The 16,304-nt window shown below is 40.3% G+C and overlaps 1 protein-coding gene across 3 annotated transcripts in view; it reads right to left on the reverse strand.

Moving 5' to 3' along the window:
• STAB2 (stabilin 2) overlaps positions 1-15,521 on the reverse strand; it is an 88,195-nt gene extending 72,674 nt beyond the window's left edge. The window contains exons 1-8 of one of the 3 annotated variants that reach the window (XM_055808849.1): positions 15,396-15,521; positions 14,293-14,552; positions 9,880-10,013; positions 8,930-9,045; positions 4,827-4,912; positions 3,928-3,997; positions 2,079-2,174; positions 1,629-1,754 (exon numbers count right to left, since the gene is read on the reverse strand). In XM_055808849.1, coding sequence (XP_055664824.1) covers positions 1,629-1,754; positions 2,079-2,174; positions 3,928-3,997; positions 4,827-4,912; positions 8,930-9,045; positions 9,880-10,013; positions 14,293-14,376 — 712 coding nt within the window. In that variant the 5' untranslated portion in view covers positions 14,377-14,552; positions 15,396-15,521. Of the gene's footprint in view, positions 1-1,628; positions 1,755-2,078; positions 2,175-3,927; positions 3,998-4,826; positions 4,913-8,929; positions 9,046-9,879; positions 10,014-14,292; positions 14,766-15,395 lie in introns of those variants that run through there. The other 2 variants (XM_055808848.1, XM_055808850.1) reach the window with 2 other exon arrangements.
• Between the last annotated feature and the right edge of the window lie 783 nt (positions 15,522-16,304).

Consider the following 16,304-nt stretch of genomic DNA (forward strand, 5'->3'; position numbering starts at 1 on the left):
GTACAAGCTTTAAACATGAGTTAGATCAGTTGGAAAATATTTCTCAATACAATAGGCCTTCACTGTTTTCTTTCCGGTAATTAAACAATATAATGTCATCCATTCAGCTATGTGGAAAACTGGCCAGCAAGTACTTTAGTCAAGTCTTCCACACTGCTGTAGTTTCAGGACTGAACTGGAAGCTCACTAGTTATTTTCATAAGCAATTTTTTTCAAGGCTGGGATACTGTTGTTCAAAATCCAGTGGTGATTGGAGAGCATCTTTTCACACCTTTGTGTACAGTTTAGGTTATGGTCAAGCACATGTAGCTAGAAGGTGGCAGGCCCTAGACTCACCTAGAAGGTGGTGCTGCTCACAGTCTTCCCCTCTCTTCCCCCTTTTCTTCCCCTCTCTTCCCCCTTTTCTTCCCCCTTTTCTTCCCCCTCAGCTGGGACTGAGAGAATTGGCAATGCTCAGCTTTGCTCTTCCAAGCCGCCTTTTCTGTTGCAGTGTGGAATCATGCATGCACACATATTCACATGCTCAAACTGACCATAAGCAATGCCGCCTCCAAGCTGAGTCTGGGGCAGCCACTGCTACTTTCACTTATGTACTTAGCTGTGCCTGGAGCTGCTTGTCCTCTGCTTCCCAGACAGTCAAATATAAAAGTCACTGGCTTAAGCCACAGGTGACCCTAGTATCTAAAGGCTCTGGGACAGAGCACCAACATCCATGCATCCTCCTAGTTGCTGCAATTTCTTTGTATCTCACTTGTCTACTCTGCCTACTAGAAGAACATCACATTCCCTGAGGAGTGACTGTCTGATGTCTTGCTTTTGAATGGTGTTCAAGCCTATTCAGAGAGGACGGCACTGTAGTTAGGACCAAGAGGACTGAATGTAAATATTCCCAGACAGGATAAGAAGTATTTTATTTGTGGCCTGATCCAAGCCAACATTTGCTAAATAGTGCTTTCAGCATCAGATACAACCATTTTCTTCATTGCAATTGGTCTAGAAGAAGAGCTGGTGCAGTAAGACATAGTGTAACTACGGGAAAGAAAATCTGGACTCTTGTAATACAGTTAATTTGAGCATTCAATGGCAAGTTAAGGAGTCCATAAAGACAACTTTTAGGTAGATTTTTACCTCTAGCTGGAGCGATACTACCTTTGTTTTATGAAAACCAGGAAAGCTGAAATGAGCTTTACTTGTCTGTAGAGTTTATGCTTAGTGATGAAGCTGAGCCGCCACATGATAGATATTCAATAAATATAAGCCCTTGGTTGCTGCTGTTGATTTTTGTGGAAGCAAACTATGAGTTTGACCTTTAGCAAGTAGAGGATCATGATAGGAATGGATTTGTAAGCACTGATGACCCAGTATCCACACTATGTATTTCAAGAGGGTTTACTAGTCTGATTGCATGGACTGAAGCTTGTTGGCATTGGACCGATGTGCTTTTGAAGCACATTTTAGGGTTTAGTCTCATCCTGAAGGAATCTAGTTTGTGCGTGAGGCCGCTTTGGAATATGAACCCAAGAACAATTAGATGGTGAGATCTGGTTCAAAAGCGCACTCAATATCTGAACTGTGTAATGCTAATGATGTTATATACAAAGATCTCCGTGGACATGAAAATTACTCACGTTCACATTGTGTACCATCCCCATGGTAGTTGGGCAGACATGTGCACTGCAGCTGTCCTCCATCCTCGCCTGAGGCAGTACATCTGGAGTTCGCAGGACACTGCAAGGCCTCACATTCAGCTATTGCTGAGGGACAGAGTGTGACAGGTTAAGCTGTGTCTGTGCACTGTGGCAAGAGGCATTGCGTTCTGCAGTATACTGGTTCAAAGTATGCCTGATCTAGGGACCATCAATCCTATTGCTGTCATCACTTTTCTGGCAACTGAAGAGGTGATGATAGTTATGGGAGCTCACATGCAGGGCTTGAGGTTCAGTGTTATGTTTGACTCCCTAGAGTGACTAACTTGAGACTAACTGTCACTAACCTGAGACTAATTTGACATTTGTCCTACCAATTCTAACTGTATCAGAGCTGTTGAATATATCTTATATAGAAAAAAATCTACTTACGCTGATCACAGCTGAGCCCTTTGTATCCAGACAGGCAAGTGCATCTTCCATCCCCTGTAATTCCACTGTCACATACTCCATGAACGCAGTTGCAAACTGTATGGAGAAAGGGATTGGATTTACTGAAGAATAATGGTGTTTGGAAAGACGTTGTTAGTGGTTACCCATAGCAAATGGTGTCCTGGCCAACAGCTCCGGCCAAACCAAGCTTTGATCTGAGTTCCTGAATTTATAGGTTTCCACTAATAAGAAGATCAATACTCACAGTTGCATACATCAGGAAATAACATACTGATTTCTGCAGGCTGTTAATACTATCTGAAAATCTTCAGGACACACACTATAAACACCAAACTGACTAGTTGCCAATGCCATAAAACTTGTAAAATCTGACATGCAGTCTTGAGCCAAAATTGCATATAACATGTAACAGACCATTTTTATAACTGTTAACAAATTGCTAATTTTTGCTTTAATTCTGTTTGTCTCAAACACCTCCAGAAGAGATGAGTTTTGTAACCTTTTTCCCCCACTAAACAGAATTTATTTGGTTGAAAGGATAATTAATCATAGTGTAGGTCTCAGGCTTTGTTCTGGTCCTGTTCCTATATTCTGTCATTTCTGGTTATAAACCTTGTCACAATATGCACACAAGATGCTGTATTCAGAGTCCAAGCAACTATGAGATCCTTTTATAAGTGTTTTTTTAAGCCTTAAGTATACTTAAAAAGCTTCATAGTTATAACTGTTTCAATTATGATAATTATACTGTTTAAAAAGGCCCTTTACAGTTATGCTTGGAAAGGCCTTTAAGATGTACAGAGTTGTATTGTTGACTTCATGTTTAAGCTGTGGTGATGTGGTGTATCCTTTTCCCTTTACAAATGTATTCTGTGTTCATGGAAATCAATTACACTAATTAATTAGTAGCATTTTACCTCTGTTAATAGTCCTAATATAAAAACCAGGAATGGCTAAGATATTGCTGAAAAACAGTTAGTCACAAATGCACGGTATTTATAGATGCTTAGAAAACTTGGAGAAGCTCGAATATCAGAAAGCTGATGTGTAAAATATTGCTTAAATTAATATGCAGTTGAGTCCTCTGGTAGCTTCTTGGAAAATAATTACATTTAGGATATTGAATTCATTCAAGTGCCCTATTTTCATGAAAATGTTGACTCAGTTATATTTCTGTGTATCAACACTGGCATCCAGTGGACAGCTGGAAAAAGGGCTTTTGAGACTGCTACGGTGTAGGATTAGTGTAGAAAGACCAATACAGACTATTTAAATTGAGGCCATTCATGACTCTTTTTAGAAGTAACTTTATGTAGATCTTGAGGGAACAAAAAGAGTTTTACTTAGAGATAAACAAATATTACCACTAAAGAAGGAGATATTTCTTAATATTATTTTTTCAGGCAGATTTCCAATTTGTCAGTTTAATGTTCAGTGGAGGTCAGGAAGGTAAATAAAATACTAGAAAACTTTAAGAAACAGGCAGAACTGAAAGATATTATACAAATCTGTTAACAGGGAGGCAGAGCTGCAGGAACACACAGATGATTCTAATCCCCAATTTATTTGACAAAGGTATTCAAGACCAGATTAAGATATTTTTGTAGCGCTACACTGAGAGTGTTTGTATGGTCCTGAGTTGAATCCAGCCCCACCATGAATGAGTAGCTGCCTATTTTCTTTTCCCATTGTGTTCCCTGAAGCAGACAGCAGCTCTTGATGAGAAACCCTTAGACCCTTTACCCATTTCACTGTGATTTCTTAGTGTCTGAGCACAGCTTTCACTCACCTTCTTTTCCCCACTTCAATAAAGAAAGCTCAAACTTACCTGATGCGCAGTGAGGACCAAATAAATTGTCTTCAGCACATTTTTCACAGGCTGTCCCACCAAACCCTTTCTGTGAATTACAGAACAGAGATAAAACCTTAAGTTTCTCATTTACCTCTATACAGATAGATATATGCTTAGCAGCCTGAAAACAGCATCCTTAGGTGCCAAAAGAACACAAAAGGCTCAATCAGCAAATCAGAAATAACTACTTCAATCTAGAAGATGTCTTTTGAATGATTTTCTTTCCCCTCTCTCTGCCTTTTTAAAAAATAATTTTTAGATCTTACACTTCAAATCAGATGTTGTGAATATCAGGTTCACAATAAAGAACCATAATCAAGCCTAACGCCCAAATCATTCTTACAATTGTTAGGTTGGATTTTCTGACTACTTCTCACTGTCTCTTTTTCATGTGTCCCCAGGAGGTGTGCTTTTGATGTAATGGAAAGATTAACCAGTAGAGGGGGAAGCAGAAAAAAATCAAGTTGTTTGGTTTTTTTTTTAAATCTTTTTGACTGAAGTTATGAAGCACTGCATAAACACATATGCAAAGGAACATTGTGTTGAGACTATAGTCCCAAGTATAAGTGCTTTCTAATTAGGGCAAAAAGCCATAGGTAATAGCACACTCCAAAAATTAGAGGAACTCAAAACACCTGTTTCAGGAAGGCAAGATGGAAGAACTTTTTAATAATTTAACCCGAACATGCTCAAATCTGTAGAAATAATAGTGTGAAGATTAGTGTGATCCAAGCAAAAAATTAACTCCAAGCAGATCACCTCTGCTCTTTCTGAAATGCTTTCCTTTAATGTATCTACACAGTGGAATGCGCATTATTTCTTAGCAAGGTTTACATGCTATTGCTGCATTTTTTCGCTTAAAAGAAAGGACATACCTGACAAGTGCATGTTCCATCCCCATTTATACCCTGGGAGCAATGTCCTCTCCTGTTGCATGGTGACGCAGCTCCTCCTGGACATGCTGGAAATGACAGTGTTTAACTCACCAGCCAGCTTGCTCTGACCCTTATGCTTCCCTTGCACATTGCGGGTGACAACCGCAGAGGCTGCAGGGTTTAGGGCCAGGCAGGGACCTCGAGTGATGGCTGCTGTTTTGCAGCTGTCTGAATCTCTTCTCTTCACTAGAATCTCAGCTTCAGCAGAGAGAGCATCACCCTCTCTAGTCTGGGAACTTAAGCTAGTGATGGTAATCAAAGGATTGCACCAAAAATAGTTTTTTTTCTAGTACCACATTGATTTTGTCCCCGTTGATCCCCCTCTATCTGCAGCCACTCTAAACGGTCAGCTTTTTTGATACAGGTGGAGTTTGCCTGACTGCTGCTTCTCTGTGTTAATACAGCTCTGATTGATTGAAAATTTTCTGTTAGAATTATATTTGATGCTAAGTTAGAGTTTAAATAAGCCTTTTTCTTTTCCCCACAAATTGTATTTGCTTTATGTGGAAAGTTTTTCCTTTTCCCTGCTACCTCCCATAAGACTATGATATGTGATTCAAACGATCTTGGAAATTGAAATTTGGGTATCCCATAACCCACTTCTGTCCAGTGGGCTGTGGTCACTAGTAAAACTGCTGTGCTGAAGATGTACTATGCTTGTTAGATCTTCTGGTGCTAAAACCATGACTACAGGCAGTGATATATCAGGTGAGACAGGATCTGACCCCAAACCCTAGCCAGCAGGAGAGGATAAGGTACATATTTCTGAATCAGAATAGTTTAATTTTTGGCCAAAATTTTTCAATATTCAAATTTTTACTGAAAGGTCACCTATAGGAAATGCATGTTACAGTAATTTTTAGTCAGGTTGTTCTTTCAGTTTTTTTCACTAGTAGGGATATCCTCATTTTTTATAGTTGTCAGCCTCTCTGTGGAAATGATTTAACTCCCTTTTATAAGCCCTTCCTTCCCGCAATTGGAGTTCTGGTTAGGTACCATAATCCTGATGCAGGTTGTTATCTAAATGTGTCAAACTCCTACTGCCCTCATAGGTTCTCTGCTGTGCCTTACTGGTAGATTTATTGCTTATAAAGAGTCTCTGTTCTGTGTGAGTGGAAATAAGCATCACTGGATTTATGCTCCCACTGAGTAACTTAATCCTGATTTAAAGCGTTTAAGTGATGTGGCGGTTTTCATGAAAATGAGTTTGTTTTGGACAGTGATGAGCAGATAAATCGGTGTGTATATGTATACACCTAATTTTAGTGATGACTTTGGCTTTATACCAATCTTTTAGTATTTCTTATTTTATTCCTTAATGATGAGTCTGTGAGGTCCCCTGGATCTGAGTAAACTTCTCGTGAAAAAACAATATATTTAAAGCTGAAAATTTTAGTGCAGTTTGTCTCATGCATGTTGAAATAAAAATACTTATTAAGAATTGAGATGGAATAAGCAGAAATGAGGTAAAGTAATAAATACTTTAATCTTTAAAAAGTGACTTTTAGTTAATCTTGTTTTCTGGCTACCATGTGATAAGTAAATTTCATCTTTAGCACTGACACAGATGCAAACTGTTTAATGCGTGATCTGAATTGAAACAATTTTACCTGCAATGATGTTTTAATTGATGTGCAAAGAAAGCAAAACCTCAGAGTTTATGGTATAATTTCTAGGACAGGATACTTTAAAATTGCTGATGAAACAGGTTTTTTTGCAGTTGGCATTCATTACACTTCCCCTTGTCTTCACTACTGTTGCCTCTTGTTTTGATACCAGCACCAAGGGACAGCTTTATCCGAAGTTTAGCAAATTACCATATTGTATGAGTTTGGTCAGGCAGATAAAGCACTTCCCCCTGGCTGGTGGGGCTGCAGGAGGCAGTGCCGCGACACTGGAGTGACAGTGGCACAGCCCCCTGCTGCCACCCTGGTACTGGGGAGAAGTGAGACCTTTGCTTTTCTTGAGGACGTTTTCCAAAAAGTAGTAAGGAAGAGATGCTTCTGCTTAGCTCTTACAACCATCAGAGTATGAAGGCCACATCTTTATATCTAGGCCAAAAGAGCTTAAATCTACTAGATTTTTTGCCTCATAGTTTAATTTAGTTTAATTCCCAAGTGTTTTCAAATGCAGCTTCTGGGATTATTTCTTTTCATCTGTCTCCCTGCAGGCTGAAGTGGTGGGTAGAACTTGTAGAGATGTAGTTTGGAGCATATAATTTGATAGAATTAAATTTATTATCTTTCCTCTTGGCCTTTTTTTTTTCCTCCTTTTTTCCTTTATTCTTACAGTGTTTTTTACTCAGTTGCTCATACCATGCACCATTCAGTTGGTCCCCAGGCTTTGCTTTGGAGCCATGGAAATATTTGCCCGGAGTGGGAACCTGAGCTGAGCTCCTGCTGAAGCTCATCTGTTACACATATGGGACATCTGAGCTCCCCTAGCAGTGGTATCTGTGGCTGGATGATACTGGCAGTGTTAAAAGGCTGTGCTTTTTCCCCCTGGACCTTTCCCCCACCATACCTTTCCCTTTTTCCTTTACACTTTTTACCAAAGGGATTCCTCTGTGGCTGGTTGGCTTGGGGCGCTTTGTGGGGAGGGAATGGGACAAAACATCTTTCATTAGCACTGTGTGTTTCAGAATGAGCTATCTGTTGAGGAAGTCAGAGTGCTATTTAAAAGCCAGTTTTGTCATTACCGTCAGATGCTAAATGTGAATTAAACCCCTAGTCAGGGATTTTTCTCTGGCCTCAGGAAGGACTGGCTTTCCTCCAAACATTTCAAGGCACGTCGTATGTTCTTGGAGAGACTGTGATAATGCAAAGAGCTATTTTCCTCCTCCAAATGACAGCAGAAACAATGCTGAGACCTTGATTATTTGCTTTTTGGGACCAGGAAGTTTGTTCAAAGGAAAAGAGGGCTTCCTTGCCTCTGCAGCCTCCTGCCCGGGGTGGTGCAGGCAGGGCTCTGGCTCAGGGGCAGAGAGCTCTGCCCCTCTCTGGAAACACCAATGCCCCTTGCGTGGCGCCCAGAGCACCCTGAAATGGGGTGATGATCACATGTAGAGTTACCTTCCTCGTACCAGGCACTTAGACTGCATTTGGTAGGAAGACGGTAAATCACCACACAAGTAGTTATCTTCAGAAGAAGACATGACCACATGCTACGTACTCAGCTATTTGCCTGTCTTTTCTACAGAAGCAGCTTGAAGCTGGGATTTGGCTATTTTGCTTTAGTAGATAAATGGCTGGAATTCAAATCATAGCTTGGGCTAAAATTATTTTTTTTTTAATCTATTTTGTGGACAAAAGGACTTCATGGACATTGAACCAGACCTTGACCCCATTAACTAAAGAAGGAAATTCTCTGTCTGGGCAGGGAAAAACTTCCTCTGCAGGTCTTGGTGCCCCTCTCAGTAGCCTGTGGGGTGATGCACTTGTGGGGATGCTGAAAGGCTTTTCCTGAGGAAGGGGCAGTGGGAGGAGAGGCACTTCTGATTACCCCTGCTTCATAATGGTCTTCAGCATACGCGGGCAGTTCAGAAAACTTGGAGGGAAAAACTGTTCCAAGTTGAGCTGAAAGAAAAGACCCTCCCTGCATCCAAAAAAAAAAAAAAAAAAAAAGAATTAAAGAAGAGATCTGTGAATGATTTGGATGCAGGTGAGGGTTTTTTTGACATAAAATGAAACATTTAAACTTGCAGTTTTAAAATCTCAGTTTTAAAAATCCATTGTGAAGATACTCCTAAATGAAAAATCATTTTGGAGGCATTGAATGAAATGATTTGTTCTAAAAATCTCAAAACCAAGGGATTTCCCTGAGTCTTTTGAATTTTTCTATGAATTTTTCTTGTTAGATTAGGCTTGGAATATGTGTTTCTCCAAATCCTCTAAGTTTTAGCTGAAAACTGCTCGTTATTACTACTCCTCTAATAAGCTCTGAGGACCAAAGTTCTCACAGGAATAGTTTCTGAAAAGAAGATAAATCACTGCTTTGCTTCAACTCAGATTCTATTTTTTTTTAAAAAAAAAAAAAAAGCTTACGCATGCAGTCTGGGCCCCAGTGTCCCTGGCAGCACTCAGGTTGTTCAAATTCCTTCATACAATGATGCCGACATCCCAGGAAAGAGAGTGTGTGCGTTTTCATTTCTAGATAATACCTGAGGAAAAGAAGTTGGAGCTGCTGTAAAGTACTTAAAAGTCTCCTATGGGGAAAAATGAAATTCTTAACCTCCTCTCCTCCTTTCAGTGTCAGACCAAAGTACTTGAAGCTTAGTTGCGTTGATCTGCCTTTTTTTCTTCATTTAAACATACATTGAACATCAGAGTCTACAAAAATCCTTGCAGCTGTTTCATTTGCATAGTATATTTATCTTTTTTTTTATTTCTGCAACCTAATCACAGCAGTTTTTGCTTACTTTTGATTTGAAATAGTATTTTAAAAATTATTTAATATCAAGGTTCTTTAAATGCTAAGTAAGCTCAAAATAGTTACATTTTCCCTAAAATACTGCTTTCCTTTTTTTTTTTCAACCTGAAAGGCAAGCTTTCAGATTTGTTTTGATATATATCTTCCTGCCCTTCAACCCCCACCCCTCCCCAATGTGGCAATTTAAAAAATGTTATTTATATGAGAATATATGATATAAACTATGTTTAAATATAGTTTATATGATAATATATATTTATTGTATAATATTTATATATAATTCATATCAATTATTCAGAATGAACAAGGAAGTGATTTTATGGTATCACTTAAAAGAACATCTGACAGGCCATTGATAGCAATGTTTATTTTCCTCTTATACCATTTGCTGATTAATGTTAGGCTTGAGGTACTCTGAGTGAAGCTTGAGTTCTGGAGTTAATGAAGCCAACAGTAAATGTTCCTTAAGGAAATAGCATAGAATACAGCATTTGTAACATGAACTAACATCTTCTAATTCATGGAGAACAACATTCATGCAGAAAAGCTCTGACAGAAGAGATACCTGCAGTCTGGTATCCCAGTTCCGTTGGTAATTTTGGTGTAACCAGCAGGGCACTGGGTTTCGAGGTTTAAAGAGCAAGGTACACATTGAGTTTTCATTCGTATGAGAAGCTTTTGGTCACATTGCTTCTTCATCTGTAATATGAGAAGATTAATTAAAAAGAAGGAAAAACTTCTCTGAGTTGCTTTAACTCTGCCTGCAGTGGTACTGCTGAAAAATGTCAAATGTAATTCTGCTTTGTTCTCACTCACAGCCATAAGCTCTATGCATTTCAGCAGGAGCTCCCTGCTCTGGAGCCGAACTAGGTAATAGACCACATATTAGGACTTTGCAGTAGTCTTGTCTGCACAACATATGTCCAACCACTGCAGGATAAACCATTCTGAGTGTCTTATTTCTCCTAAGAATGCTTTATCAATAAATACTAAGTTCAGCAGACTTAAAAGTCCAGTTACTGAGACAGCAGCAGCCTACAGCGCATCAGTTCTGAAGTTACTGTGCAAACCCAGAGCAGGATGGAGAAAGACAAGTGCTGGCAAATGCCTTCTCCATTCAATGGCAAAACTAAATGCAAGGTGAGGAGGAAGTTGCTTGTGGCTCTTTGCACACAGAGCACAGCACAAGCCTTTGTTCCTCTCAAAAGCTGTTTCATATTATCAGCACCACCACAGTGAATTAAAAGACTACAGACAGTATTTCCAAATTGGTTTAAAAGAATGACACCTAGCTTTGCAGTCAGATCTGGTAGATTTGAGATTTGAGATCTGAGAAGATCAGCCTCCTCTTTTTGGATCTAGAGTAAGCCACAGAAGGAACCAGCCCAGCTTGGGAAACCTGGCCATAGCCCTCTAGCTCAACTCCAAGGGCTCACTCCCCTTGCTGTGGAGGTCCCAGTTTCAAGAATGAAAATCCGACAAAATACTTGAGAAGGTGGCAAAGGGGTATTGTGACAACAGTATTTTGTCGTTATAGAAATCATAGATTTGAAAATGTCTATGTACCAAACCAGTATCTGTTTCCTATTAGTAAAACAGTCAACCTATTTTAAAGGAAACAGTCTTTGATGAATTCCGTCTAACATTGGCTTCATCTTCTTACTTCCTGGTGAGTATTCGTAGAAGTGAGTTCATAATCCACAAATGGCGAGAAATAATCTAATGCAAAATATAATCTTAAAGACCAACAAAAAGTAATAAATGAAATAATTATTGGAGAGGAAGTACTGTGAAGTGCTCCATTTTCTATTCTAAGATAACCATTTACCTCTAAGTATGGACCCATTTAGGTGGTCTTAACTCACTCAAGCAATATCGACCACGAGAAACTTCCTATCTGACACAATAGAACTGAAATTAACTCTCTAAATGGGATTTCAATTAAGCAGTCGAGTAGTCAATTAAGGCAATGTCTGAATCATTACCAGGGCAACATGAGGAAATGCTTAACATTTATCTTGAAAAACTGTGCCTGTCCACTGTGTGTGTGCCTGCGTGCATGTGTGTATGTAAGGGCCACTTCTAGCAGCATCATCCATTTCAAAATATTATGTTAATAGTTGTCTGTGGATATTTTAAGTAATTTCCCAGATCATAAAGCCAGAAGGACAATTATACCAGAGGAGCACAATACAGGATAATGGAGCTTCTTGTATCAAATTTAGTTTGAACAAGAAGACCTTTTAGGAAGTATTCATTGAATTTGGAAATAGTCAGTTGTGGAGAAACAAACCATGGTGTGTTACTTCTGTTATGATTTGTCTGTGATGGTTTTGCTTCAGTCTCCAGTTGTTGCTTTTCTGTAGTTGTGTGACAGGTAGAAATCTATTCTGTTACAGTGTACTACTCCCTTCCTATGAATACTTAGAGTCTGAGATCAAAGTACATTTTTATGGTGCACCTAAATAAATATAATTTCTTGAATCCCTTGCTGTAACTCCTCTTTCCCAATCCTTGAGTCACCCCCCAGCTCTCTTCCTGAGCCTGCCCAGTTTGCCAATAGCCCACCTGGATAGGGAGTGTCAGACCCAGTCTGGGCAATTCCTGTGGGCATGAATGGGACCTGCATGCTCCCCCTGCAAGGTCGTCTTTGTCCCCTGCCTTGGCAGATTGACTGTTAACCATTTGTGCAGCAGCATCGCTGCAGGAGCTTCAGGTCATTTGCTATGCAGGGCGTGTTCCAAGCCACCACTTCCAAGGATGGACCCCATGGCAGTGTTGCTTAATGGAAATCCTCCAGTATTTCTGTCCAGGGATTCCCAAACAAGATATGTGCAAATGCAGCCCTGTGCCGTCCAGGTAGTACTGGACCTTCTGGGCATGTGTGGGATGCTGCAGCCTTTTTGCAGAAGCTCGTGGTTGGCCTGGGTGGGTACACTGGCACCTTGTGCAGGATTTCTGTATGTGCTACAGCCTAGTAGTCCTGGATGAAACCCTCACCCCAGCAGTTTCTCCCCGTGTTAGTTATCCTTCCTTCAGTGTTTGTGACAGCAGCATGTTTCAGTAGTGAACATTGTGGGGATGTAACACAGACACTGATAAGGAGATTAAGTTTCATGAGTTCTGAGGGATTCCACTTGACAGTCATCACCCAGTTATAAGTTCATTGCAACATCTATTTAGTTGTCAAATTTTAGTCGTTATAAATGTACTGTTGAAATCTGATCTAGATAACATTAAAGTATTTGGTTAGTAAAGCCTCTTACTGTTGCATAGATGCATTTCAAGCATCTTTGAAATAAAACTGAGACCTTATTCCAGATGTGGGTATAATGTGGACACAGCTCGATCAGACACTGGCCAAATCGGTGAGCAGTGCCATGCTGGGAGGACTTGAGCAGCCTCCCTGCCCTCTCAGCAGAGCATTTAAACTAGAGCATCTCTGCACCTCGCTTCCCATCCAAAACGACCTCACGAGGCACCAACACGAGGGGGGTTGAATGCTTCAAGCCTTTCAAACCCCTGTTGTTCAGCACCAGCGCAGCCACCTCAATGTCCCATCCTTAATGAGAGCACCAGAGCAAGAACCAACAAAGCACAAATGCACACAGGCCAGGCACCTTTAATCCTTGGAGCATTACTGCTGAGTCAAATCAGTACTGTTAATGTGGAAGAATCATAAACTCAGAGCGCTGGCTGATTTTTTTGAGCCTTTAGAGAAGTACGTTACTGAACCAACTCGTGCTCCTCGCAGGTGCTCGGTGTAAGCCATTAAGAGCCTGAGGCCAGACAAATGGCTGGACTTGCAGGATATTCAGGTTCAGAAGTGAAAAAGCTGTTGGTACGAGTGGCTGAAATTATCTCATTGCAGAAGTTGTCCTCGAAAAGGCACCCCACAAAATTACATTTTTGGAATGAGAAAATTCAAAGAGATTTCAAAAAGGTAAAATGAAAATAAGTTATACCCTTTCCTTACTACCAGCTATAAAACACTATTTATTTTGGAATGGTGGGGTTATTTCCACTTTCTCCCATTTCCTCCTTTTCCCTTTTTGTTGGTAGGGAAAATGGAAGAAAGGTGATTTGTTAGTGGCTCTTTTTTTAGAGACAGAGTACATTTAATGCATTTCCCAGCACTTGTTTGTACTTTTCAAAGTATTTTAGCATTTAAAAAACCCACCCAACCAAAAAAATCCACAAAACCCCTGAGTGGCTTCCCCTTTCCACCCCATCACCACAATTTCTCCCTGTCCTTTTGTTTCCTTTTCTACAAGTATTTGTTCTCCAGAACACAGTAATTTAAAGCCTCATGCTGTGAGACAGTTTAGATGAGTGAATGTCTCGCTGTTGAACTCCTGGTTCAGATATGTACCCCAACACTTTCTGCCTCTCTACAAGGGTGGTGAAAACAGATTTTGTGAAATTCCACAGATCCACAGGATTTGTACATGACAAATGCACCACTTCCCCAAAAGTCTACAAACCTTTTACTTAAATTTATGGCTTTATACAATTACTTCCATTAGCTTAATCCCTTAGAATTTTCCCCCTATCTATCTGAAATACCTTTTCCTCCTTGCGGTTAGTGGAATGGATAATTTTCACTATGGAAAAAATTCTGCTTTTATCTTCTGACTTAGCAGAAATTCTGTTTTCTATTGTTGTTTTTGACAAACGTGTCAGCTACAGTCTTTTGCCACATTTGCCGTTTTTAGAGACTTTTCACTTATGACATATCCTTTGAACTAAATTCTCATGTGGAGTAAACATACATTTCTGTTATTTCAGATGACAGAATTGCAGAGCTCTTAGTTTATAATTCAGTGTCGTATGCATCAGTGACTGTTAAGGTGGATTTTTCTTCTATAAGAGACAGTATCTGATAACAGTTCTCTCTCTAACAGTGAAACAACCCCACCCCTATATTGTAATACAGACATATAATAATTCATTACTTAAATAAAAAGCTGCTTCTTACCTCATCTGGGACCTGTGATGTTAAACACAGTTTCACTGCAGCCAAAAAGCCCAAGAAGAATAAAACAACTGAATTTATTTCCATTGTGAAGAAGTTGATTTTTGTCCTTCAAAGCCCTCCAGACATGAGAACTAAAATTCTGACGTAAAATGGTCTTTTGTTAGAGCTGCTATTTCTTCTGCATTCTTAGGCAAATAGTTTAACAGGACTCTTGTCTTCCTGAAGGAAAATGAATGGAAGATACAGCATGTGAAGCTTGCCTGTGGGCAGGAAAAATTCCAAAACGCAGGTTATTTTGCTGAAAGTTTTCACTGCAAAGCTGAATAAACCTTTCCTAACTGAATGACAGGATATCCTGACAGGGCTCTGTTCATTTATCCCTCTCTCTGAAGCTTGTTGACAGTACAAAACCAAGGGCACTGAACTAGTATGACAGAAGATGTTTTCTTCTTTTAGGTGGGCATGGATAGGGGACTGGAGTAACTGCTGTGCTTGTCATTGTTATGCTTGTTCAACGGATCTAAGGCAGAGCAAAGGATCTCTGGAAGTTGGCTTATCAGCCCTAATAACATAACGGTGGGTCTCCTGAATGTGATTCTGGGAGAAATACTACTGACTATTTGAGGAGGCCAAAAGAACATCCTCCAGCTTTGGTGAGCTGGATAAGAAGGTGGTTTTTCTAAAAAAAATTTTTGCTATTTTTATTAAATGGTTTTGGCTGATTTCTTGGAGCTAAGCAGAGGAAAATTAACTCAGCTATGTTACTGCATATGATTAGAAGGGATGAGTAGACAGACGTCTTGATTTGACAAAAGCAAAACTGTTTCTCTTTCTTCTCAGTTGTTCAGCTCTTTTGTAGTGCTGCTCTTTGCTGCTGCTCTGGTCAGTCTTGTGAAAGCAACCTCTCTCATGTCTGAAATACCTAATAATTTAGCTGCCTCCAGTTTGCCAGCTTTGCTTTGTCACCCTGATGTTATCATTTTTCAGTCACCTGAAGGCTCTCCATAAGGGTGCCTTAATACAAAGTTGTGCTTTGAAGCTAGCTTAAGTTTTTGAAGAGTCCACAGCAGCTGCAAATGTAGTGCTTTCTCCCAAATTCTTACCTGCAGTCATGGCTAGATGCTGCATCCACCTTTAGACCACAAATGTAATGTTTGATGCAGTTGTAGCCTGTTATCTTGAACTCCATGTTTTTTTCCTAAAGAACTCAGTGGTGATACACGTATAATACACAAACTTGTCTGCTTTTGTTGTACGGATTAACTAAGTACTGCAAAATTGCTAGTAGGATTTGGCAGGGCAAGATGTTTCCTGCGTGCTCATCAGATCCTGTTCCTTTCTGCTATAGGACAAGAAAAGTAAATAACTTCTTGTTTATGCAGAGCAGATAGCAGCCAGGGGTTGTGATGTATGTGCTGACGGTATGTATGGCCCTGAGAAGTGCCGTTTCTCTTTTCTGAGGTCAAGACCTTTCATGTTACTTCAGTTTTGCTTACAACGGATGATCTGGCCTGGCAGAAGGAATGGCTTAGACTTTTCTCCAAAAGAGCAGAGTCCTGGAGGATCTTTTCTCCTGTGTGATGATAGCCCATGGACGCATCCTGTTCTCTGCAGAATGTTTGGGAGTAAAACTTATCCTCCCTCTTCTGCAGGTGTGCCTTATTGGAGTGTGGGCAGGGTCACTGTCTGGGCAGGGTCTGTGCTGCCTGGGCATAACGTGTTTGCCTGGTCCCTGTGTGTGTGATGGCAGGAGCCGACAGCTCCTGCAGCAGCTCGAGGTCAGCTGGGTTTCTTGCCTGTTGCCCCTTCAGACAGCACAGTGATGAAAGGAGCTGTAAATCAAGCACGTCCCTTTCCTGTCCTGTAGATTGAGATAACAAGCAACACACATCAGCTCTCTTGTTATCTGCTCTTACCTCCCGTATAGGCATTTGTGTGAAGTAAACCCTTTTTCCCTTTCCTTCCTCTCCCTTCATGTGGAAGCACCCCCTCCCTGCTAGCTGCTGTGACGG

Source organism: Falco peregrinus, chromosome 6 (genome assembly GCF_023634155.1).
Source record: "Falco peregrinus isolate bFalPer1 chromosome 6, bFalPer1.pri, whole genome shotgun sequence".
Classification (NCBI taxonomy): Eukaryota; Metazoa; Chordata; class Aves; order Falconiformes; family Falconidae; genus Falco; species Falco peregrinus.